This window comes from Macaca mulatta, chromosome 20, assembly GCF_049350105.2.
Source record: "Macaca mulatta isolate MMU2019108-1 chromosome 20, T2T-MMU8v2.0, whole genome shotgun sequence".
NCBI classification, from domain to species: Eukaryota; Metazoa; Chordata; class Mammalia; order Primates; family Cercopithecidae; genus Macaca; species Macaca mulatta.
Window position 1 is genome coordinate 53,345,210 of NC_133425.1, and position 23,268 is coordinate 53,368,477.

General features: G+C 56.3%; 1 protein-coding gene and 1 long non-coding RNA gene across 27 annotated transcripts; one reads left to right on the forward strand and one right to left on the reverse strand.

The window, feature by feature from the left end:
• The first annotated feature begins 1,762 nt into the window (after positions 1-1,762).
• Positions 1,763-22,955, forward strand: KATNB1 (katanin regulatory subunit B1). Of its 26 annotated transcripts, none has more exons than XR_013411788.1 (20): positions 1,763-1,793; positions 2,907-3,212; positions 7,563-7,693; positions 10,264-10,381; positions 16,574-16,674; positions 17,013-17,282; positions 17,396-17,479; positions 17,689-17,804; positions 18,273-18,344; positions 18,522-18,672; positions 18,821-19,011; positions 19,133-19,263; positions 19,687-19,737; positions 20,671-20,738; positions 20,868-20,987; positions 21,094-21,243; positions 21,551-21,631; positions 21,682-21,776; positions 22,068-22,184; positions 22,526-22,955. XR_013411788.1 is itself a non-coding variant. In XM_077986179.1 (20 exons), the coding sequence occupies exons 2-20, from the start codon at positions 3,173-3,175 to the stop codon at positions 22,656-22,658; spliced, it is 2,205 nt and encodes a 734-aa protein (XP_077842305.1). In that variant the 5' UTR covers positions 1,763-1,954; positions 2,907-3,172; the 3' UTR covers positions 22,659-22,955. The 26 variants fall into 26 exon arrangements, 25 of the variants coding, with proteins under 25 accessions (XP_077842305.1, XP_077842307.1, XP_077842318.1 ...); XM_077986179.1 differs by having other exon boundaries at positions 1,763-1,954; positions 19,687-19,746; positions 21,551-21,627; positions 21,702-21,776; XM_077986181.1 differs by having other exon boundaries at positions 1,763-1,954; positions 21,551-21,627; positions 21,702-21,776.
• LOC144338047 (uncharacterized) lies at positions 2,902-11,443 on the reverse strand. Its single transcript, XR_013411808.1, has 2 exons — positions 11,196-11,443; positions 2,902-4,061 (listed from the first exon to the last, which is right to left on the reverse strand). It is a non-coding gene; the product is annotated as an uncharacterized LOC144338047 (long non-coding RNA).
• Positions 22,956-23,268: the final 313 nt, after the last annotated feature.

The window sequence follows — 23,268 nt, forward strand, 5'->3', positions numbered from 1 at the left end:
GTTGCCCAGGCTGGAGTACAGTGGCCCCATCTCGGCTCACTGCAACCTCTGCTTCCCAGGTTCAAGTGATTTCCAGGTTCAAGCAACCGCGCCTGGCCAAGAGCCTTATTTTTAAGAGCTACATGCTCAGTATTTGGTGTTGGGGTGAAATGTCGTATCTACAATTTTCAAATGGTTCAGAAAAAGACACACAGACGAAGCAAATATGGCAAACTGTTAACAAGTGCTGGAATCTACGTGGTATCATGATACTGTGTTTTCAAGTTTTCTCTATTTAGTTTTTTTAATAATACAAAAGTTAAGAGGAACTACAGACTAGACAGTTTTGATCCGATGTTATTCCAATCGTTTAAAGGTGCCTTGTGGTGACTCACGCCTGTAATCCCAGCACTTTGGGAGGCTGAGGCGGGTGTATCACCTAAGGTCAGGAGTTCAAGACCAGCCTGGCCAACATGGAGAAACCCCGTCTCTACTAAAAATACAAAAACTAGCCTTAGCCAGGCATGGTGGCGGGCGCCTGTGGTTCCACTTACTCGGGAGGCTGAACCAGGAGAATCGTTTGAACCCAGAAGGCAGAGTGGGGACTCCCCCACGCTTCGGCTTTCAGAACAAGGATTCGAATTCTGGGGCTATTACTTTCTGACCGTGTGGTTTTTTGCAAGCATCTTAACCCGGAACTCAGTTTCCTCATCTGTAAATGGGAACAGGAATTCCTACCCCGTAGGGTTGTAGTGAGCGTTATGTGAACCCAAGGAGCCCTGATCTGAGGTGAGAGGCTGGAGGCCGAATGGCGAGGTTCGAGGAGCTCTGGGTGCCCGGGACAACCTCTGGGCAACAGGAAGAGGCGGCTGCGGGGCCGAGTCCCTCCTAAGCGGCCACGCGAGAGGCCCTGAGTCGAGAAGGGTTACGGCGCTTCCCTGAGCCCACCCCGCCCAACGTGTCACAAATAAAGCCGGCCTTTCTCCGATTCCCTGATTGCGGCCCCTCAGGGAGCAGCCCCTTGCCCACGCATCCATTAGCCGAGGCGGTGGCTGCGTGGTCAATGCTCCAGGACTCAGCGCCTGCCTCGGCTCCGGAATCAGGCTGTTTCCTTCTAGACCTTCCGTGGGGGATTCATGCCGGCGTCCGGGTCAAAGAACAGGGACAAAGTCCTCCTGCCACGGGGTACCATCTGCAGGCAATGGGAAGAATGAGGAGCTTCGGCAAAATGCCGACTAAGGCCTCCCTAGGTTTTTCCCCACTCCAAGATGGAAGGCCTGCGGCTTCAGACCGCCCCAGAAGTCTCCTTCCCATTGGCTATCTTGTAATTGGTTTTCCAATAATGCGGGCTCTGATTGGTCAATCCAGGACGGTTGCTCAAGCCATTGGCGCAGCCGCCATTGGAGGGCGGCTCTCAAAAGTTTTCAGACACAAATTAGGTTCGAGGAAGGAAACGGAGAGGAAAGGGAAACTTGAGACGGAGGCGGGACTAAGGAAAAGGCAGCTTGCATTGGTTTATCAGAGGCCAAGGGGCGGCTCTTGAACGCTCCTTCCTCTTGATTAGCCTGATTTAGGAAAAGAGGGCGGGTACTTAGGAAAAGCGGCAGAAGCGCCTGCTTCCATTGGTCAGTCCTGGCAGGAGGCGGAGCGCCTGCGGCAGCTGATTGGTGCGGGAGGCGAGGTGGGCGGGGCTCTGAGCCGGAGGTTTTGTTGTGAGGGTCGGTTGTCAAGCAGCGGCCAATCAGGGCAGGGGATGGAGGCAAGTGGGGGTCGCGCCTGGAGCAGAGCCTCGGCCTCCGGAGCCGCAGCTGCAGGTGGAGTGGGCAAGGGGACGAAGTGGCGAGGGGACGGTGGGCCCTGGGCTGGGCCGAGCCAGGCGGGGCTGGCCGGGCTTGCGGGCAGAGAGCTCTGGGCGTGGGGAGGCTAGAGCCCATACTCCGCAAGCAGAGGGTTGAGAGGATCAGCTGAGGCCGAGGTACCTGCCCCCGCCCCCGGACCAGAGGGGTCGGGGTGGAGGCCGGAGGGGGCAAAACCAGGGAGGCCGGAAGCAGAGCTGGGGGTCTGCAGAAGGACGGGTAATGAATAGGGAGAAGAGAAGCAGGAGAATGAATGAATGGGAGACCCCGGGAACATACGGGAAAGGGCAGTAACGGGAGTCTGGCGAGGCAGGGGCCACGTGAGGGAGCTCGGGAGGCAGGATGTGCATGAGTGGGAGACTCAGGGGGCAGGGAGAAAAGGGGGTGTGAACGGAGGACTAGAGAGGCAGACCCGGGGACCCAGGAGAAAGGTGACGGAGGGGAGCGGGCTCATGGGAAAGAGGTGAAGTGGCTGTGGGAAGGAGGTGGGAGGCTCCATGAGGTGGCCTTTCAGAGTTGAGAAGTCATAGCCACTCACGCCCAGACCAGAGGCCTAGTTCCTAGCTCTGTCCTTGGGAATCTCAGGGAGCAGGAGCGGTTCCCTTGCCAGGAGCTGGGGAGTTGGGCCATCAGGGTCATCTTCGAGATTCTTTCCAGGGAGGACTAAAGTGGCCGTCTCTGGGATGCCTTTCCTAGGCCCATAAGCTTAGCTTCTGACTCCACTCCCCCACACCCCACACGTCAGACAAAAACAACCACTCCCGAGAAATCTATGTGAATTGCAGACACGTGGTCTTCTCCGCCCCACTGCAGCTGCTGCACTTTAGGCAGCCAGCATCCCGGAACAGAGCTGCATCTCATTATCCTGGCCTCTGGGAGGAGTTTCTTTTTCCTTGTGTTCCAAATCACCCTACCTGAGGTGCCCCCTCTGCAGATCCCCAAACCCAATTTGCTTCTGGCCCTTGTGGCTTTGGTGGGTGCCAGTCTTTATCAAGTGGCCTTGGTGATCCAGGTAGCGATAGCTCTTACCAAGCATTTTCTAACATGACATCACCTCTGTTTGTATTGCAGCCCGGTACTGAGCTGAGATGGCTCAAGCCTAACATCCCATGATCCAGGATCGTGACAGATGTGCACAGGCTGCTGTTCTTGCTGCTGTGGGTGATTTGGAACCACGAGGCAGCCCACAGCCAGAAGACGAGGCATTCTCCCTGCCTGGATGTGTGGGAACTCTCTGCCAACTTGATTGGTGGATCTGGGGGGGATCCACCCCCACCCCACGAGGAAAGCACAGTTTATTTTGTGGGTGGGGCTTCAGGTGGCCAGCCAGCTGAAGGATGGCCACCCCTGTGGTCACCAAGACAGCCTGGAAGTTGCGTGAGTGGTTTTCATTTTTCTTTATCACCCCATTTATTCTGTTAGCTGCTTGTTGCTGGGAGGCCTGAACCCACAGCTTTGTTTCCTGTTCTTGGCACAGGAGGAGACTCCTAGACTTTGGAGTAAGATAGACCATGATGTAAATCATGACTGTGGCACTTCTTAGCTGGGTGACACTGGGCAGGTGACTTAACCTCTCTGAGGCTCAGTTTTCTTGTCTATACAATGAGATGACGCCTGCATTCTATGGTTGCTGTGAAATTCAAGTGACAAGATGAACATCCTAAAGCACTTAGCATAGCATTTCCAGCTAGGCTGACAGTGGGGTGAGAAATCCTGAAAGATGTTCGCAGCATTCTCAGACATCTCACAAGTCAAACTTCCCCGGTCAGATAAAAGCATCTTGGGCCCAGGATGGAGGAAGGAGTGGGAGCGAGAAGGGATGGGCAGAGGGTTGCAGACAGGGCTCGGACTGTAACTGATGGACACTGCCCTGAACAAGCGGTTCTAGACTCTTTCATCTAAAGACTTCATACTCTTAACAATTATTGAGGACCCCAGAGTGCTTTTGTTTGTTGGATTTATGTATCTGTCAATATTTACCATGTTAGAAGTTAATACTGAGACATTTTCAAACAAGAGTATATAATCAAATAGGCCTCTAGTGATGTTCTGGGAAACTCCACCATATGCTTGTGAGCAAATGAGAGTGCAAAAGGCAGATGCCATCTTAGTGTTATTGTGAAAATCCTTTTGTCTTCTCAGACCCCCCGAAAGGATCTCGAGGATCCCAAGCATGCCCAGATCAGAGTTTGAGAATTCCTGTACACATTGGCACCTCTATCGTAACTGGTTGGCATAGCTTTTGTGTGCTCCACCTGGTCACTGTCTGCTGCCAGCTGTCCCTGGGCTGGTTTTCAGGAGCTGGGTTGAGACAGACTCTCACTTTCGCCCAGGCTGGAGTACAGTGGTGCAATCTCAGCTCACTGCAACCTCTGCCTCCCGGGTTCGTGCGATTCTCGTGCCTCAGCCTCCCGAGTAGCTGGGATCACAGGCACCTGCCACCATGCCTGGCTAATTTTTGTATTTTTAGTAGAAACGGGGTTTCACCATGTTGGCCAGGCTGGTTTCAAACTCCTGACCTCAGGTGATCCACCTGCCTCGGCCTCCCAAAGTGCTGGGATGACAGGCATGAGCCACCATGCCTGGCCAAGACTACGTACTTTTTAACCATGAATTTAACCATAAGACTCGGGCAAAGTTCTTTGCAGGGCCTCTGTTTCCTTGTTTGTAAAGTGAGAGGTTTGGGCCATTTCCATGTTGTTCCCCAAAGCTCTAGGGCTCTGGGAGAACCCAGTTATGGTTCCCCAAGGAGGGCACACTTTGGTCAGAGTGACTTTGTCATTATTGGGATTACATATTCATCCCTTCAACAGCTGGCTTTTCCCCAGAGCTAGGCACTGGGGAGCCAATGGGTGACAAAGTAGTCAAGGTCTCTGTATGGTGGGAGCGCAGAGCCTGGGGAGAGCAACAGGCAGGAACTGGATAACCGTATCCCTCTGTGTCTCCTCTAGTTGCAAACTGAATTAGTTAACTCGGGGGTGGGGTAGGGGGTGGGGTGGGAATACTGCAGGTTGCATGAACAGCAAGCGCAAAGGCCCTGAGGCAGGAGGCTCGGCGTATTGGAAGGACTCAAGGGAGGCCATGGGCAGTGGCACAGCAGCAGGAGGAACGTGGGGCCGCACAGACCTAGTGAGTTCACAGGAGCATGTGTCCACAGGACCCCAGCCCTACTGAGGCTGCCATGGCTTTATCTTAAAGGCAAGGCCAAGCCATCAGAGTGTGCGAGCAGGAGGTAATGAGATCAGGCGTGTTGGGCATCTGCTGCTGCTGCTGATTTCATGTGCATGGTGGTGTCCATGGGAATCAACTCTGAAGAGCCCAGGGCCACATGACCTCTGGCTCCTTGTGGCTCCAGGGTCTGGTGAGGATCAGAGGTGCGTGGCCCACATGAGGTCGTTGAAACCTAGTACTTTGTATCTTGCATCTGGGACGTGGATCCTCAGCCCTTCTTGCCATGCCGCACCGTGTTCCCCAGCTTTGGCTGGATGTGGGGCCCAGGTTGTATGTGCTCCCAGAGCTTGGCCTGCCAGTAGACACTGAGGATTTTTATTTTTCATTTTTTGTATGAAAATCAAGTATTCGGCCTGGGCTGTTGGTCGCTGTCCTTCAAGCCAGGTGAAGGAGGAGCTCTTGGGGTAGTGCCCCGTGCCTCCTTTGCAGGTGCCTGTGCTGTGTCCCTGCCCTTCTGCCCTCCCTCCTTGGGCTCCAGTCAGTCCCTGGTCAGGCTGCTTAGAGGGGAGTGATGTGGGCTTCTCAAGAAGGGCCCAACTTCTAAATTCTCACCCCAAAGTCGGTGGTTTTGCCAGCTCAGTCTCCTGCCCCCACCACCGTCTGATCACACTGGGGCAAATTTTGTGCAAGGCCTAGAGTGGGCACCCAGGCAATACTGATATTATGAATGAATGACTGTCTCCAGGGGCAGCAGTCCTGAGGCCCAGTGAGGTAGGGCCCAGCCAGACACTTTCCCTGGGAGGAGTGAGGGCCAGGGGATAGACAGAGCCCTCCAGGTAGGCCAGGGGGAGTGGGCAGTGCCTCCACGGAGAGAATGCCAGGCTTGGGCACAGAATGCCAGGGAGAAGGTGCTTTGCCCTCTTTCCGGGTTGGGCGGAAACTCTTGAACAGACACATGTCTGTGGCTGGATTCCCCAGGTTTCTGTCCCCACAGTGTCCAGAGGACAGAAGGCTCTCGTTGAGATGGGACTAAAGTGGGGCCCAGCTCCCTGGGATTCCCCATGGCAAGCTCCCCGGTGCCCTGGCCCAGGTTTGGGCCCACAGGGAACCCTCGCCCTTGCTGGTGCTGCTGCCTGTGCCGGCTCTGCCATGGCCGGGCCAGGAGGCAGGGTGTCATCAGTGAGATTGAGCCTGCGACTTGTCCCCTGGGCATTCCTGGTGGCCCCTTGGAGCCCGGCTTTCCGGCAAGCAGCTTCTGTGGACCCAGTTTCCCAACCTCCTTGTGGTCTGAAGTCCGCAGCAGAGACACCCAAGCAGAGTGGAGTTGGAGCTGGGGTGCAGGAGGGGCCTCTGTGGAGCACCGTGGCTGCAACACCCTTTTCCTTGGCGTCACCCACGCTGGCCTCCCAGGTGCCTCGGGGCGTCAGCACCTTGGGGTTTTCCCCCGGCCTGTGTAGGGAGAACTGTCTTTTTTCTGCTTTCTTTCCAGAAGGAGCTTGCGCAGGGATGGGCTCCGAGGCCCTGGCTGCCTCTTGGTTCCCTGCCTGTGCTTTGCTCCCTGTGGAGCCCTCCGAGGCTCATACCTGCCATCTCCACTGACCAGGCCAGGGGCCTTGGGCTGCCTTCATGGCTTCCTCCTCTGTGTGGTCAGCCCTCACCCCCACCCCGGCTGCTCTGTCTGTTGCCTCCTGCCCCCTCCTCATGAAGCTCACCCTCTGGTGCCCGCCGGGGCCCCCATGCCCACTCTCTCATGGTGACTAGCCCCGAGCCTGCCCAGCGTCACGGAGCCCTCACCTGCTACTAAGCAGCACGCAGACAACGCTCTCGGGGAGTCCTCAGCATCAGGTGTGAGCAGGCACCATGGGTATCCCCACTTTCCAGACGAGGAGCCAGGCCCTCAGAGGACAGGTGACCTAGTAGCCAAGGCCACGCAATAGCAGATCGCAGACCTCAGACCAGAACCTGATCCATGATTCTGAATCTGAGCCACAGCCCCGTGCAGGCTCACCTGGGGGCAGCTTGTCTACAGGTGACTTCGGTTGTTCTTAGAGTGTGTTCTCCAGAGCGGGGTTTGCGTGTCCACATAAGCAGCAGCTGAGAGGTGCATAGGCAGTGCATGGGTCAATGTTTTTTAAATTTTAGTAACTCTTTTTCTTTTTGTATCATAGAAAGAGTATCATGAGTATATCAAACTTGTAATTTCATGGATATGGCCTAAGACCAAGCTAATAAAAAATAGCAAGTCAATTTTAAAAATTGAGTATGACTAGTCAATATTACCAAGTGATGTGCAGAAACAGGAAGAAAATCATGAAGTCTAAAGGTAGGAAGGACAGGTATGATGAAAGTTGAGAAACAGTGATTTCCGTCTCAGGCCCATGCCCTGCCCCGTCTGCTGGTCCTACAGCTCATGGTGGGCACCAAAGCGGGAGCTGAAGGAGGCAGAGCCTTCCACTGGGTTTCAGGTTCTGGAGCGGGTAGCCGAGCAGGGTCACCCTCCTTCACAAGACCACATCGGGCCCCCCTGATGGCCTCTCCCTCTCCTTCCCTGTGTAGAAGAGATCGTCGCACATGCCAGCAATGTGTCCTCACTGGTGCTGGGCAAAGCCTCCGGGCGGCTGCTGGCTACAGGCGGGGATGACTGCCGCGTCAACCTGTGGTCCATCAACAAGCCCAACTGCATCATGGTGAGCCCCGACAGCCAGCAGGGGGTCAGGACAAGGACCTGGGGAGGGGACAGGGACAGGGGTTGGAGGCTGAAGAGTGAGCAGCTTCTCAGGCTCTCTTGAGCCCAGGGCCCCCTATCCGCTGGGGCCCAGTCCAGGGGTGGAGGGGGCATGGTGCTTCCCCCAGCTGTCTGCTCAGTGAGGCCCAGGACAGCCCAGCATGGTTGGGACAGTGGCCAGCCCTCAGGAGCGAGGGAGTCACCTGCCTGTGGTACTATTAAGAACTCCAGGCAGGCTTTGTGAGAAGGTTAAAATAAGCCCCGGGCCTGTGGTTGAGCCAAAAGACTTATACCCCTCCCCTCCCACCTGCCCATCTGCCTGCCTGGCAGCAACATGTGGGCGTTTATTTTAATTCATTCCCAGCCTTCATTCCCCAACAAGGATTTGAGGGGACCTGGCTGGAGCTGGTTAGGGAGCTAGTTCTTAAATAGCATCTCCCCACTATTTATGCAGCTATGTTCAATGCTAGAAACTGTTTTCTAACTAGGAGCACATAAAGGAGAAAACACAAAATGAATTACATATAGTTCTTTTATCCAAAGGCCACCACAGTTGGTGTTTTGGTCTGAGTCCTTCTAGATGCTGAGACAGATACGTATACGTGTACATGCACATGCGTGCACACTTGTACATGCATGTACACATGTATACATGCAAATACTCATACAAGCACACACACACAAATCAAAAAACACTGCCACTCTTGTGCAGCCTGATTTTTAAAACTAACAATGTTGTAAGGATTTGCCTGTGTCAACAAGTATTCTTTTACAACATGATTTTGAATGGCTTAATGGTGTTCCATTGTAGGGATGAGCTGTAATTATCTTAGCCACACCCTGTTATCAGCATGGAGGTTGTTTCTGGCTTTTTTCCAGCTCCGCTAAACCACCCTGTGGTGAACATCCTCAGCCACCTAGATCCTTGAGCAGATCCGTGATCGTTGCATTCAATCCAGGGGTGTGTGCTTTTGTTAAAGCTTTCAAAATAGATTGCCAAACTGCCCTCCAGAAATCATTTTACGTTCTCACCAGCAGCATCGGAACCTGCCCTTTCCTCCATGCCCCACCCCGCATCCCTTGCCAATCAGGGAAGTATCATTGTTTTGACTCCTGGTGAAATAGATAAAGAAAATTAGGACAGGCACAGCGGCTCACACCTGTAATCCCAGCATTTTGGGAGGCCGAGGCGGGTGGATCAACTGAGGTCAAGAGTTTGAGACCAGTCTGGCCAACATGGTGAAATCCCGTCTCTACTAAAAACACAAAAATTAGCCGGGCGTGGTGGCGGGCACCTGTAGTCCCAGCTACTCAGGAGGCTGAGACAGGAGAATTGCTTGAACCCGGGAGACGGAGGTTGCAGTGAGCCGAGATTGTGCCACCGCACTTCAGCCTGGGTGACAGAGCGAGATTTCATCTCAAAAAAAAAAAAAAAAGAGAGAGAGAATATGGCAAAGGATGAATTTCTTAGTAGAAACTTAATCACCTCTGTTTTTCTGAGATCCAGGGGTAGAACTGAGATCCACCCCAGCCTCAGCAAGGGTGCCAGGGGTCAGTAAAGATGAATTGAAATGTTTTGTTTTACTTTGTTTTTAGGGTTCAAATGTGTTTTCTACCCCCCCCTGAAATGCCAAAGTAGTAGCATACACAAGCTGAAAAAGCAACACCAATGACTGACCAAAAATAGGACATGCCACGACCCCCAGAGAAACGGGGCCAACCGTCTGGGGCCTGGCTTGCAGGCTTGTCTTTGAATGCCAGGTACAGCTGTCAGGCCCCAGCCGGTCTCGCCCCCGGCTGCTGCCCTGGCTCACACACACCAGCCTCCCAGGCCTTACAGTGCCTCCAGGCTGCCGGGGTCATTCTCTCCTTGGGGTTTCTGTGCACACTCTCCCCCTGCAGGCCGTCCACTTGGATTTATTTTTGTTTATTTTTGAGTATGGGATACACTTATTCCTCTCAACATCCAAAAGATAGAGGGTCCACAGTGAAAAGTCTTCCGCCCTCCTCCAACCCCCACAGCCCTCTCCTTTCCGTGGGGATGGGCAGTCGGGGAGAGCCGGGGGTTCCAGAGGGGCAAGATTTGTGCCCGGGACCAGGCAGGCCTTGGTTCAGCTGTGGCTTTCCTCACTGAGGGGCTTGTGTGGGGCAGAGTGAAGAGGGGAATAGAGCAGGGGCGGGTTGCTTGACTTAGGGCCAAAGGGACAGCATCCCTTTATCTTGGCCAGTCACTCCCCTCCGAGAGGCCCAGGGCCATTTCTGCAGGTGACGCCCATGTCAGAAGCACAGCAAGGAAGAGGGAGGTGGTGGGGGAATGAGTGGGGTTTGTCCACTTTCAGCCCTGAGAGCTGAGGCCGAGAGGAGTAGCTGCTCAGAAAGGGCCTGCAGGAGGGCTCTGCTGTGGCCCCATGGGGTGCCCTCTCCTGCCTTAGCCACTTCTCGCTGAAGCGTTTCCGGGGGACCTGGAATTCAGGGCGGCAACTGCGGGGATCTGTTCAGCAGTGCACTGCAGCTGCTGCCCTCTCTCCACAGAGCCTGACGGGCCACACGTCCCCAGTGGAGAGCGTCCGCCTCAACACCCCTGAGGAGCTCATCGTGGCTGGCTCCCAGTCGGGCTCCATCCGTGTCTGGGACCTGGAAGCTGCCAAAAGTAGGCCTCCGAGCTTGCCTTCTGTGCACGCGCACCTGCCTTAGTCTTCAGGCTCTGCAGTTGTGCCACTTCCTCCAGGAAGCCTGCCTGGACTAGGTTGGCTGCTTTGCTCCTGGAGCACTAACCGGGCAGTGTGGCACCCACTCCACCCCCATTAGCCTGGCATTGACATGCACTGCTGCCTCTAGCAGCTGGCACTGAGGGCCTGCTGGAAAATGTCTGCATGACCCATCGTGTGGGTTGGGGGATGCGCAGGTGTGTGTGTGTTTGGATGTGTGTGTGTTTGGATGTGTGTGTCTGCATCTGTGTGTGTGTGTGTGTATTTAGAACCTAAAGGGACGTCACATGTGGCCAGGGGCCCTGCAGGTCACGTGAATGAGTGAGGTGGCTGTGTGGGACAGCCGTGAAGAACCGGGGAGCTTGTACCCCGACTCCAGGTGGTTCCCACTCTGTCTTGGCTCCCTGGTGCCATCAGGCAGCCTGGAATGGCCAGATCTGTTTGCTTGTGCTCTGTTTTAATTTAGTTTTCATCTGTATGGAAGCTGTACATAGCCTAAAATTTAAAACCTCAAATACCAGTAGTTCTGCAATTAATTCCAATGGAGAGAGGAAACTTCTGCCTCACTCCTTCCCATTCTCCAAGAGCCGAAACTTTCTGTGCTTTCATCTGTGCTTTGCTGATCGCCTCCACCTTTCTAGACCACATGGTTATACCACAGTTTCTTTCTTTTCTTATTTAAAAAACATCGTGGCCAGGCGCAGTGGCTCACGCCTATAATCCCAGCACTTTGGGAAGCTGAGGCAGGCAGATCACCTGAGGTTGGGAGTTCAAGACCAACCTGACCAACATGGAGAAACCCCGTCTCTACTAAAAATACAGAATTAGCTGGGTGTGGTGGCCCATGCCTATAATCCCAGCTACTTGGGAGGCTGAGGCAGGAGAATCACCTGAACCCAGGAGGTGGCAGGAGGTGGGGGTTGTGGTGAGCTGAGATCGCACCATTGCATTGTAGCCTGGGCAACAAGAGCAAAACCCCATCTCAAAAAAAAAAAAAAAAAAGTTAGCACATTATTCTCTTCCTACTGTAGAGGATGAAAATTTAGCTCTCTCGTGGCACCACCCCCAGCCCTATCGCTCGTGTTTCTCCTCCCACCCTCCCAGTAGCACCATTTCAATAGGCAGTGTTTATAACGTAAGGATGCGTAAGTGTCATTTACCACTGACTGTTTCTTTTTAATAACTTGGTTTCCCTGGAGTTAATAGTTGTTCTTTTTTCTTTTTTAATCTGTGTGTTTTCTATGTCTGTATTATTCATTTATCCCCAGATTCTCTGCCAGAAGAGTAAAGCTCCTCCTATTTCTTTGAAACCCATCCCATAATGCAGGCGCCTTTTCTCAGAGCCTCTCCTCTGGTCCTAGTGGCCTGCAGCCCGGCTGTCATCCTGGGCCTCCGTGTCTTTTCTCCGGGGAATTCTCTCCGTCTGCTGTTCCTGGTCCCACCCCGCCACCTTTCTTGGTTTTCTCCCTCTTTTTGATGGAGCACATTCTTTTGTAGCTTACTGAGAAAGGGTGCTGGGAAGGCATAGTTTTGGAGACCTTCCATGGCTAAAAATGACTTTATACTACCCCCATCATTTGCTTTTGTGTTTGTTTTATGAGTTTGAGTATAGAGTTCTATGTTGGCAATAAAATATCGCCCTCAGAATTTGGAAGGTGCAGCTCTTCTGCCTTTTAGGTTCTAGGGTTGCTATTGGGAGGGGCTGGTGCTGTTCTAATCCCAGATCCTTCACAGGGGACTGGCTTCATTCCACGTTCTCGCTCTTCTTTCCTCTCTCTCTGTCTTTTCTTTCCTCTCTCTCTGTCTCCGCAGGCTTTTAGGGTCTTTGTCCCAGTGTTGTGGTGTGATGAGCCTGGGGGCGGGTCTGTTTCCACCCTGTGCTAGGTCATCGCTGGTTTCTTGCGGTTGTGGTCTGGAAACTCATGCCCTCAGTTCTGGGCTGAGTGGAGAGTCTCGCCCACTGCTCCTGTGCTGTGCCTCGGTGCCTTGGCAGGTGGTGCCAGCTCTACGGATTTTTCAAGAGAGGCTGGAAATCTGGAAATTCATGTGGAATCCACCCATTTAAAAATGTTGACAGCTCACTCAACATTTGTTTCAGAACACTATGCAGGCCAGCACTGTGAGGTCCAAATGAGACCTGTTTGCCTGATGCTTTTCTTTTCTTTTCTTTTTTTTTTTTTTTTTTTTGAGACAGAGTCTCGCTCTGTCACCCAAGCTGGAGTGCAGTGGTGCAGTCTCAGCTCACTGCAACCTCTGTCTCCCAGGTTCAAATGATTCTCCTGCCTCAGCCTCCTGAGGAGCTGGGACTACAGGCATGGACCACCATGCCCCGCTAATTTTTGTATTTTTAGTAGAGATGGGGTTTCTCCATGTTGGCCAGGCTGGTCTTGAACTCCTGACCTCAGGTGATGTGCCCTCTTCAACCTCCCAAAGTGCTGGGATTACTGGCATAAGCCACCGTGCCTGGACTGCCTGATGCTTTTTGACAGCCTTGGTTGGATCACCCCACGTGCCAGGCAGGAGGCCACCTACCTGAAGCCCTGGAGAGGAAGCGGCAATGTGGATGTTGCCGAGGCTGCTTTTTCCAGAAGAGAGCCCCTCTGGCCCGGCTGAGACTTCAAGATTCTTCTGGGCCTCTCCTTGGTTTGTGCTCTATGTTGGCAGCAGGGCCGCAGCCATGAGCCGCGCATACACAGTGGCAAGGCTCCGTTTGCTCAGGAACAGCGGGCTTTCTGTGTAGGTGGTACTCAATAAAGATGCACCCAGGTCGCTTCAGTGATGCTTGCCTACTCAGTGATGGTCAGTTTAAGAACAAAAGAGCCCCAGGACCTCTTTGATAACAAACAGGACTGCAGGCTTTGCATCTTGGCACGTGATCACACTGCCTGGTCACACCAGGGCATGCTGTGCTTGGGTGTCACTGAACTCAAGCGGGCCAGGGAAGAGCGAGTCCAGGATGGCTGGGCTCTAATGGAGAAGGTGGGAAGGCTCAGGCAGAAGGCTGGCAGCTCCCTGGACCTGAATCCCAGCGTGTGGGCACCAGCCATTCAGTATTCACTGAAGAACAAGAGACAGAAGGGAGAAACCGAGGGCGCCGTGCCCCTTGTCCAGGCTTTCTCAGCCACAATTGTTTTGCTTATAAGGGAAATGTGAGGAATTCCTTGAAGTGGCTGAGAAATGAAAAATGAAGACTGCTGGATTCCTGGGCCCTGGACAGCCAGGGCTGGCTCCTCCACAAGGAGCTTATTACAAACTCACGGCGCAGACTCCACCCTCGGAGAACCCGACTCAGTACTGGGGTGGGCCCAGGATCTGGATTTTAATAAGCTTCCAGGTGATTCTGATGGACAGCCAAGTTGACAGATGGGCAAATGGAGGCCCAGGGAGGGCACCGAGCTTAGGAAAGCCCTGGTAGCTGCAGGCAGCAGAGCCTGGGACTTGAATCCTGGCATCAGGAATCCCATCCCAGTGCTCTCTGTTGTGCCATTGAACGGAAGAGAAACTTGCCTTCAGCACAGCAGGTAGAGCTAAGACCTCCGGCCTCCTCCACCCCCACTTGCAAGAGCTCGGGTGACAGTGACAGACAGGCAAATTGAGGCCCCAGGTGTAGAAAGGTTCCAAAGAGAGCTGCTCCACTGGCATGGTGGCTCATACCTGTAATCTCAGCACTTTGGGAGGCCAAGGCAGGAGGATCACTTGAGGCCACGAGTTTAAGACTAACCTGGGCAACAAAAGGAGACCTCTGTCTCTATTTAAAAAAGAGAAAGAGAGCGAGCTGCCTCTCATATCGGTTGCCTTGGAAGGCCACCCATCACTGGAGGGCTCAGATGTAGGCTGAGGATGTGCTCAGCTGGGAGGCCTTAGGGGTTCCTGTGTGGGGCAGACAGACCCCGGAGGCCCCTCCACTCTGCAGTTCCTAGATCCCGTGATTGAATGTGGGCATCAGAGGCCTTCGTGGGATAGAAAAGCAAGGACAGGAGTCAGGCCAGAAGAATGTGGTCCTGCCTGCTTTCCACAGCGCAGCCAGAGGGCGAGGGTGGCTCAGCGCAGGGGATCCCACGGGATCCCACAGGAGGGCGGCTGGCACTTCATGCAGCCAGCCCACACAGGGTGGGACTCCTCCACATCCTCTCCGGGCAGGGCAGGATTTTGGAAGCCTTGCTGTGGGATCCAAGCTGAGTGGGCTGGGAGCGGGTGTGGACTGGAGCAGGAGCTAGCGTGGCCTCCTTGGCCAGGAGGCAATGCCCAGCCCCCAGCAGCAGCTGATAGCTACACGGAGCAAGGAGGGACAGCTGCAGAGATTCTGGTGCAGGTGAATTGGATATGCATTCGACAGACTCCAGAGGGATGTGAAAGTGTCCAGACCCAGCTCCAGCGCCAGACAGGGCCAACTGCAGAGGGGCACTGAGGCCTGAGGAGGAGGAGAGAAGGCCCAGCTTGCAGGACAGCCAAGAGCAGAAGGCAGGCCTTGTGCAGGAAGACATGTGAATGGGACTAATTACGACTGGCATTTATTGAGCACTTACCATGTTCAGAGCCCGTACTAAGCACTTTATGTCTGTTTGTTTACTCCATTCTGTGACCCAACGTGAGGCCCAGAGACAGTATGTGATTGGCCAGGGTCACACCACCAGTGAGGATTGGAGCCAAGGCTGATCCCAGTACTGTCTGACGCCACAGCCCACATCCTGACTTTGGGGGTAGAGAAGATCATACAGTAGAGTTCATTTAATTCACCCAGTGCTTGGATCTTGACTCTGCAGTAAAGTGTTATATATGGAATCTTGAATACCTCCTCTGACAGAGAGCTCATTACCTCACAAGGCACTCTATTGCACCTTGGTTCAAAACTAAGAATGGCTGGACTCCCACATTTCCTGGCTCCGCCACTCAGGACGGTCAGTTTTGTTCAGATAGTGAATTATAAATCTTTCCAAAAGCAGGAAACATGAGACAAATTTGAGTGGTGCTGGAAGACACCCTGAAACACACAAGGTTTGCCTCCAGGCTGGGCCGCTCCTGGCCATGGAGATGCCTGCAAAACCTTCCAGGAAAGGATGGGAGATGTGGTTCCTAGGCAGCGGGAGGCGATCAGGCCCCACCCCGGGAGTTCTTTGGTCCTCGCGTGTCCTCCCTGTATCCTCTCAGTTCTCACTGCTCCTCAGTGTGTCCTCACAACCATCCTCAAGATCCCATGGACAGGGGTTACCCAAGAAGACTGGTGTGTGCATCAGGGCCACCCCAGCCATGCCCTCCCCTTGCCTTCCTTAGGGACTTTGCCCATCACCTCCATCTACCTAACAGTGCATCCCTCATCCTCCACCCACTGACATCTACTCAAATACGACCTCCATAAAGCCTTCCTGGATTTCTCTTTCCGACCGAGCTGTTTCTCTCCCAGCTTGAACCTCTCCTGGTCTCTCTCTCTCCTCGTGCTGTCTTGGGTGGAGTTCAGCCCTCTGCAAACCATAAGCTGCATGCCCATAGGGCCTGAACTGAGTGTGGTGGTTCCCTGGCTCTGCTGCCGCTGGGGCACAGTCTGTGGGGAGAGTGTGGTACAATTTCTGCAGACTTGAGGTAACACAGGGCTGTCATTTCTCAAGAGAAATATAGGAAAATTAATTATTGACTGGACGCAGTGGCTCACGCCTGTAATACCAGCACTTTGGGAGGCCAAGGCGGGTGGATCACTTGAGGTCAGGAGACCAGCCCAGCCAACATGGTGAAACCCATCTCTACCAAAAATATGAAAAAATTAGCTGGGTGTGGTGGCACATGCTTGTAATCCCAGCTACTTGGGAGGCTGAGGCAGGAGAACTGCTTGAACCTGGGAGGCGGAGGTTGCAGTGAGCCGAGATTGCACCATTGCACTCCAGCCTGGGTGACAAAGCAAGACTCCTCAAAAAAAATAAAAATAAAAAATAAAAAAAAAGAAAGGAAAAGAAAATTCATTGTTAGGGTGGTGGGACCCTTGATTTTTCCTCCTGTTTTAAAAATACGTGTCATTGTTCTATTTTTCTGTTCTGTTTTCTGTGCGGTGAATCCAAAAGCGCACACACATCCCCACAGCAGCCCTTCCTCTGCCAGCCTTCTCATTTGCTCTTAGCCGCTGTCTCTGCTTTCCTTCTCGTTAGTTCTTCGCACACTCATGGGACACAAAGCCAACATCTGCAGCCTGGATTTCCACCCGTACGGCGAGTTCGTAGCCTCCGGTTCCCAGGACACGAACATCAAGGTGAGAGGCCGGTCCATGCCCCGTTGTCTCCCGCTGGGCCTGCGGCAGGACCGGCCCGGCCCTCAGTGCTGGATGCCCGCTGAGGGGACCTCTTCCCCTTTCTGCAGCCACATCTGCACCATCCTAGGGAAAGTGGGTGGCAGGCATCTGCCAGACGTTTCTGCTCAGAATGCCAGCTTAGTGAGCAGTTTCTGTCCTTGTTACTGTGGGGAGTAACAACCTAGAGAAGCCTGCGTCCCGCCCTCTGCTCACAGCCACACACCTTCCTCCAGTCGTGGCTCTGGGCCTCAGTCATGACCTCTCCTGACTCTGCCCCTTTGCTTCTCTCACCCCCACAGCTCTGGGACATCAGGAGGAAAGGCTGTGTCTTCCGATACAGGGTAAGGATGCGCTCTGTCAGTGACTCCGTGAGCACCTTGCAGGCATTGAGTGTGGCGTGGTGCCCAGACCCCGGCAGGGGATGGAGGGGACAGCTGTCCCACATGGGTGAGAACATAAAACATGGATCTGGAGCCAAGCAGGAGTGCCATGGGTGGCCCACCTGGATCCCCTGGCTCTTCATGAATCCCCTAGAGCCACGTTCATCAAACTGCTCCCTACAGAACCAGGTGGATAACCGGTGTCGTTACATAGAAGGGGTCCCATAGGAGTGAGGAGGAGGCAGGGAGAGGTCTGTTGGGCCCAGGATCCCAGGGTGAGCTCATGCTGTGTCCTCCCTCAGGGGCACAGCCAGGCTGTGCGGTGTCTCCGGTTCAGCCCCGATGGGAAGTGGTTGGCGTCGGCCGCAGATGACCATACCGTGAAGGTAGCTCCCAGCCTGACCTGGGCCCTGGGGCTGGGGGCTGGGGGCTGCTGATCACACCAGGCTGAGTCCTCACCTCCCTCCTGATGGGGCATGTCCCAAGCCCATCCCGAGTGGAAGGTAGCTTGTAGATAAAAAGCTTGGCCTGGATTAGAGAGGGTGGGTAGCCAAGATGCCTGGTCGCCCTGACCTCCTCCCTGCCCTGCCTCCAGCTCTGGGATCTCACTGCTGGCAAGATGATGTCTGAGTTCCCTGGTCACACGGGGCCTGTCAACGTGGTCGAGTTTCACCCCAACGAGTACCTCCTGGCCTCCGGCAGCTCTGACAGGTGAGGAGGAGCGGGCGAGTTGCTCGTGACTGCCATCCTTCACTACCTTGTCCTCTGCGCGTCTCTGCTCTCGGTCTGTCACTGTCTGGGGTGTTATATGCCTGACGATCCTGTGTGGACTGAATTGGATTTCAGCCCAGCCAGGACTGGACCCTGGTCCATCTCCCCTGGCTCTGGTTCCCTGGCCTCAGTGTCCCAGGTCTATGGCTTCATGGGCAGGTTGGGACCCAAGGCACCTAGCGGGACCCCGTAGGGCAGGGAGGCTCATGGCTGTTGGGGCCAACCCCGGGGCCAGGGCCATCGGGCCCAGCCTCCCCCTTGCAAAGTCAGGGCCAGCTCTGCCCCAGACGTTGCTCCTGGTGGCCCTGCCCTGGGGGAGAGGTTTCTGGAGAGAAGCTGGCTTCCCAGGGGCATTTGGAGGCCAGGATGAGAGAGAGGCTTGGCAGCACAGCCTGGCTACCTTTGCAGGACAATCCGTTTCTGGGACCTGGAGAAGTTCCAGGTGGTGAGCTGCATCGAAGGGGAGCCTGGGCCTGTCAGGTATGCAGGCTGTGGGGTGGGCGGCCCAGCGCTTCTCCCGGGCAGCGGGGCGTGGCTGTGGGTGGGCCTTTCCCATTTCCACTGCTGTGCCCTCCTTGCCCTGGGCTCTCTGGGTTCCTCGGGGTGGGGACCAGGCTGGGTGCCACAGGACCCACAGCCATCTCTCGCCTGGCCCAGGAGCGTCCTGTTCAACCCCGACGGCTGCTGCCTGTATAGCGGCTGCCAGGACTCGCTGCGTGTCTACGGCTGGGAACCTGAGCGGTGCTTTGATGTGGTCCTCGTCAACTGGGGCAAGGTGGCCGACCTGGCCATCTGCAATGACCAGTTGGTGAGACAGCTATGGGACCCACCGCCCTCCACTCCCACGGGGCCACCTGCCTCCCTCCAGCCCAGGCCCTTCCTCCTACCCCCACACTGGGGCTGAGATTTTGCCCTCTCAGCTCACAGGCCCAGCCCCACCTCTCTGCTTCCTGCAGATAGGTGTGGCCTTCTCCCAGAGCAACGTCTCCTCTTATGTGGTGGATCTGACACGTGTCACCAGGACTGGCACGGTGGCCCGGGACCCTGTGCAGGACCACCGGCCCCTGGCACAGCCACCACCCAACCCCAGTGCCCCGCTCCGGCGCATCTACGAGCGGCCCAGCACAACCTGCAGCAAGCCTCAGAGGTGGGGGCGTGGGGGGCCTTAGGGGGCACAGGAGAGGGCCTGTCATAGGGGAAGCCTCGGAGTTCCAGCCCTGGGCCTTACAGGGCACCTGCTTCCTTTGGGCTTGGCCTCATACCCCCAGGGTGAAGCAGAACTCAGAGAGCGAGCGCCGCAGCCCCAGCAGCGAGGATGACCGGGACGAGCGTGAGTCCCGCGCGGAGATCCAGAACGCCGAGGACTACAACGAGATCTTTCAGCCCAAGAACAGCATCAGTGAGGCCGGGCTCCCGCCCCCAGCCCAGCGTCCCCGTCGGTGAAAGGGAGGCTGGGGGTCCTTCCAGGATGGCCTGCTGTGGCTCTACGTCCCTTTAGCTTCTTCTTAACCCATCCTGGGTTCCACACCCTGTTCTCACGTTCCCTGGACCTTGCCAGGCTGTGCTCTGATGGAACTGAGAGGGGGCCCTGGGCACTCCTCAGCAGCAGCCCAGCAGCTACTCAGGGTCTCAGTCCCTGCCCTGCCAGGGACAAGTGGGCTGGGAGGGGAAGGACTGAGGGTTCCTGGGACCAAGAGCAGGGTCCACAGTCTGCAGCCGCATGCCTGGGAGCTACCCTCTGTCCCCCACACTCTGACAGGGCCCTGGGTCCCAGGTGGCCTGGCCAGGAGCGCTCACAGCCAGGGGCCTCTTTCCTCTGCAGGTCGGACACCACCCCGGAGAAGCGAGCCCTTCCCTGCACCCCCAGAGGACGGTGAGTTGGGTGAGCCTGGTTTCCTAAGGTCTCTGATGCCCCCCGTCCCTCATCTTCTCTCCCTGTGAGTCCTCCTGACAAGCCCCTTCCCTGGAACCTCCCCTCTCAGGACACGACCCACAGCCTCTCCCGCTGGGTCTCTGCCCTCCACCCGTTATGTGCCGGGTCCCTGCAAGACTGACAGTGCCTCCCAAGGAGCCTGTGCCCTGATGTGTGGGGGACAGACATAGACACCACCACACGGGCGGGCCTGCCAGGGGCACTCGGGCTGTGGAGGATGGAGAGGAGTCACTGGGGGCCCAGCTTAGATGGGGTCTGCTGTAGATGGGATGATCGGGAGGCTCTCAGGAGGCCCAACAACTGCTGAGGCCTGGGGGCTGGCAAGAAGAGGGAGAGGGGAGCGCTTCCGGCAGGAAGGGAGCTGAGAGGCGGGGAGCTGGGGTGAGTCCCAGCAAGAGGTCAGGCCCACAAGGCCTCAGCTGGGGGTTTGGATTAAGAAGGGAGAAAACATGATCTGCGTTGTGGTTGGAGAAGGGGCAGGTGTGGGGCCCCCTGTCCTACAGAGTACCCCTGCCCTCCACCTGGCCTTCCCTCAGGGACCGTCCTTGCTGTCTTCTGAAGGCTGGGTTTCCTAGGAGGCTCCACTTCCATCTTGCCAGTCACTTATCCCAGCCCCCTCCACACACATGCCAGTGAAGGGACAGGACAGCCACATCCTAGAGCCCCCTGGGTCCCACCCACAGGCAGACTTAAGATTGAGTTCGGGGAGAGGGAGGAGGCAGGTCCAGGCCTGCTCCCAGGTCCTCTGGAGCCCCCATGCTACTGGCCTGCTGCCTCCCCACGCTCCCGCTCTGTCCCCATTGCAATGCTGCCCAGAGCTCCGCCCTGAGGCCCTTCTGGCCGAACCCAGTTATCTTTTCCTTTTGCCTCCAGATGCAGCCACAGCAAAGGAGGCAGCAAAGCCCAGCTCTGCCATGGATGTGCAGTTCCCAGTGCCAAACGTACGTCCATGGAGGGAGCATGGTGTGGGGCCTAGAGAGGGTCCTGAGCCAGGGTTGGGGGTCCCTCGTGTTGGGAGGCAGAGAGGGAGGCCCCAGGCTGGCACCCACTGAGCTTCACACCCATTTCAGCTGGAGGTCCTGCCCCGGCCCCCGGTGGTTGCTTCCACACCTGCACCCAAGGCTGAGCCTGCCATCATCCCTGCCACCCGGAATGAGCCCATCGGGCTGAAGGCCTCCGACTTCCTGCCCGTGAGTGGGAGCCCAGTGTGAGGCATGGGTGGAGGTCTGTGGGTGGAGAGCAGAGCTTTGCTGCCGGCTCTTCCCGTGCCAGCATCTGGGTGCGCATCCCACACAGGCCGTGAAGATCCCCCAGCAGGCTGAGCTGGTGGACGAGGATGCCATGTCACAGATCCGCAAAGGCCACGACACCATGTGTGTGGTGCTTACCAGCCGCCACAAGAACCTGGACACCGTGCGGGCTGTGTGGACCACGGGCGACATCAAGGCAAGCGCCCACCCTCGCCCAGGGCCTCATCTCGCCCCCTGCCCCTGCCACCTGCCTGCCCAGGCGTGGGGCAGAACAAGAAGAGGCCACCCATGTGGGATAGGCCGTCCTGTCGTCATTATCACGGCTGCTGTTTAGTAAGCACCTGTTTAATGCCTGGCCTTACACTCACTGCGTTAGGTGCAGTGCTGTAAACACCCACAGCCCCTCCAGCACACCCACATTCACGTTCGTGCCCCCACCCTCACCCTCACAGGGCCACACTGTCCCCCACTGCCCCTCCCCTGACGGTGCTCTGTTTGCACAGACGTCGGTGGACTCCGCTGTGGCCATCAACGACCTGTCGGTGGTGGTGGACCTCCTGAACATCGTCAACCAGAAAGCGTAAGTGGCTGCCGAGGGGGAGTGGGTGGAGGGGCAGGGCTGGGCTGACGGCAGCATGTCCTGGCCTCTCCTAGCTCCCTGTGGAAGCTGGACCTGTGCACCACGGTCCTGCCACAGATCGAGAAGCTTCTGCAGAGCAAGTATGAGAGGTGCGTGTGGGGAAGCCATGCCTGCCTCAGGCAGGGGGAGGGGAGAGGTAGGAAGCCTCCTCCTGGACCATGGGAAGTCCCCCAAGAGCCTGGGTGTTCCTGTGAGCTGGCTGTGAAGCATTGCTGCCCCTCAACGGTCCAGAGGTGGGAGTGGAAACAGGCGTGTGTGTGTGTGTGTGTGTGTGTGTGTGTGTGTGTGTCTGTGTCTGCCCCTCTCCTCTGTTCCTCGCTGTTTCTCTTTCTGTCTGTGGCCCTGAGTCCATTTGTGACTTCATCCATCTCCCCCTGAAGCTACGTCCAGACGGGCTGCACCTCCCTGAAGCTGATCCTGCAGCGGTTTCTGCCCCTCATCACGGACATGCTGGCAGCCCCGCCCTCCGTGGGTGTGGATATCAGTAGGGAGGAGAGGTGAGGGCCAGGCGGCACGTGTGTTGGGGGCAGGGGTGCCACAACAGGTGAGGGGACAAAGGCCTGGAGGCCCTGGCCCCTCTTACTGACAGTCCTGTTGGGACAGAGTACAGAGGGTGTGTTGGTCTGGGGCCATGGCTCAGGGCGTGGGTGGGCTTAGCCAGAGCTGGGTTCCTCCATGGCCTGGCTGTGCCCACAATCCCTGGCAGGGCCTGGGTAGTTCCCCTCTGGGCCTCCACCTTCCCTTGGGAGGAGGGGCTGGAGCAGTTAGGACAGCAAAGGCCCTGGGGTTGGGGTGGTGGTGGTGCCAGCTGGCCCCTCAGGCACTGCCCTCTCTACAGGCTGCACAAGTGCCGGCTCTGCTACAAGCAGCTCAAGAGCATCAGCGGCCTGGTCAAGAGCAAGTCGGGCCTGAGCGGCCGCCACGGCAGTACCTTCCGCGAGCTGCACCTGCTCATGGCCAGTCTGGACTGAGGAACGCAGTGGGCAGGGGCGCTTGGCTGCCCTCAGGGCCTGGCCTCAGCCCCCACTCCTGTTCCTTTTGTGCCTAGTGGCCCATGAGCCTCTGCCTGGCCCCTGCCGCTGTCCTGTGGCCGTCCTGGAGGAGGTAACGCTGGTCCCTGGCCACCTCTACAGCCCTGAACTCTCAGACAACTCTCTCCAGCAATAGCTGCCCAGCTTTGCCCAACTGTTGCTTCTTGGGGCAGCGAACTGAGCCCTGGGGCTGCTGCTGTAATTTATAAGGCAAATTTTATTAAATTTGTAACTATTCCCAGGTTTCCTTGCGGGGAATGTTTTCTGCTGGTCACAGGGCTCCCCACGTCCCAGGAGTGCCTGCCCCGTCGTTTCTGAGATGAGGCCACACCCCCTCCAAGCCCTGGGGTGGGGCTCTGGGCCGTGTGGCCAGCAGGGGGCAGCAGAGAGTCAGGCCTGTGGGACATCAGTTCAGACTGGGAAGGAAAGGGAGGCGGCAACCACCCTTCCACCACTGGGTGTTGAGGTTAGGTAGGGGTGGGCCCCACCAGCCGGTCCTCCCCACCTCAGCCACACACAAGTTGTCTTATGGACACCCCCAGGATGCCTC

Excerpts from the sequence above, each read along its gene's own strand:
- KATNB1 (XM_077986176.1), top strand. The coding sequence starts at position 3,173 with ATGGCCACCCCTGTGGTCACCAAGACAGCCTGGAAGTTGC. Across the intron at positions 10,382-16,573 it reads GGACCTGGAAGCTGCCAAAA|TTCTTCGCACACTCATGGGA; the intron begins GTAGGCCTCCGA and ends CCTTCTCGTTAG. Across the intron at positions 22,185-22,525 it reads GATATCAGTAGGGAGGAGAG|GCTGCACAAGTGCCGGCTCT; the intron begins GTGAGGGCCAGG and ends CCCTCTCTACAG.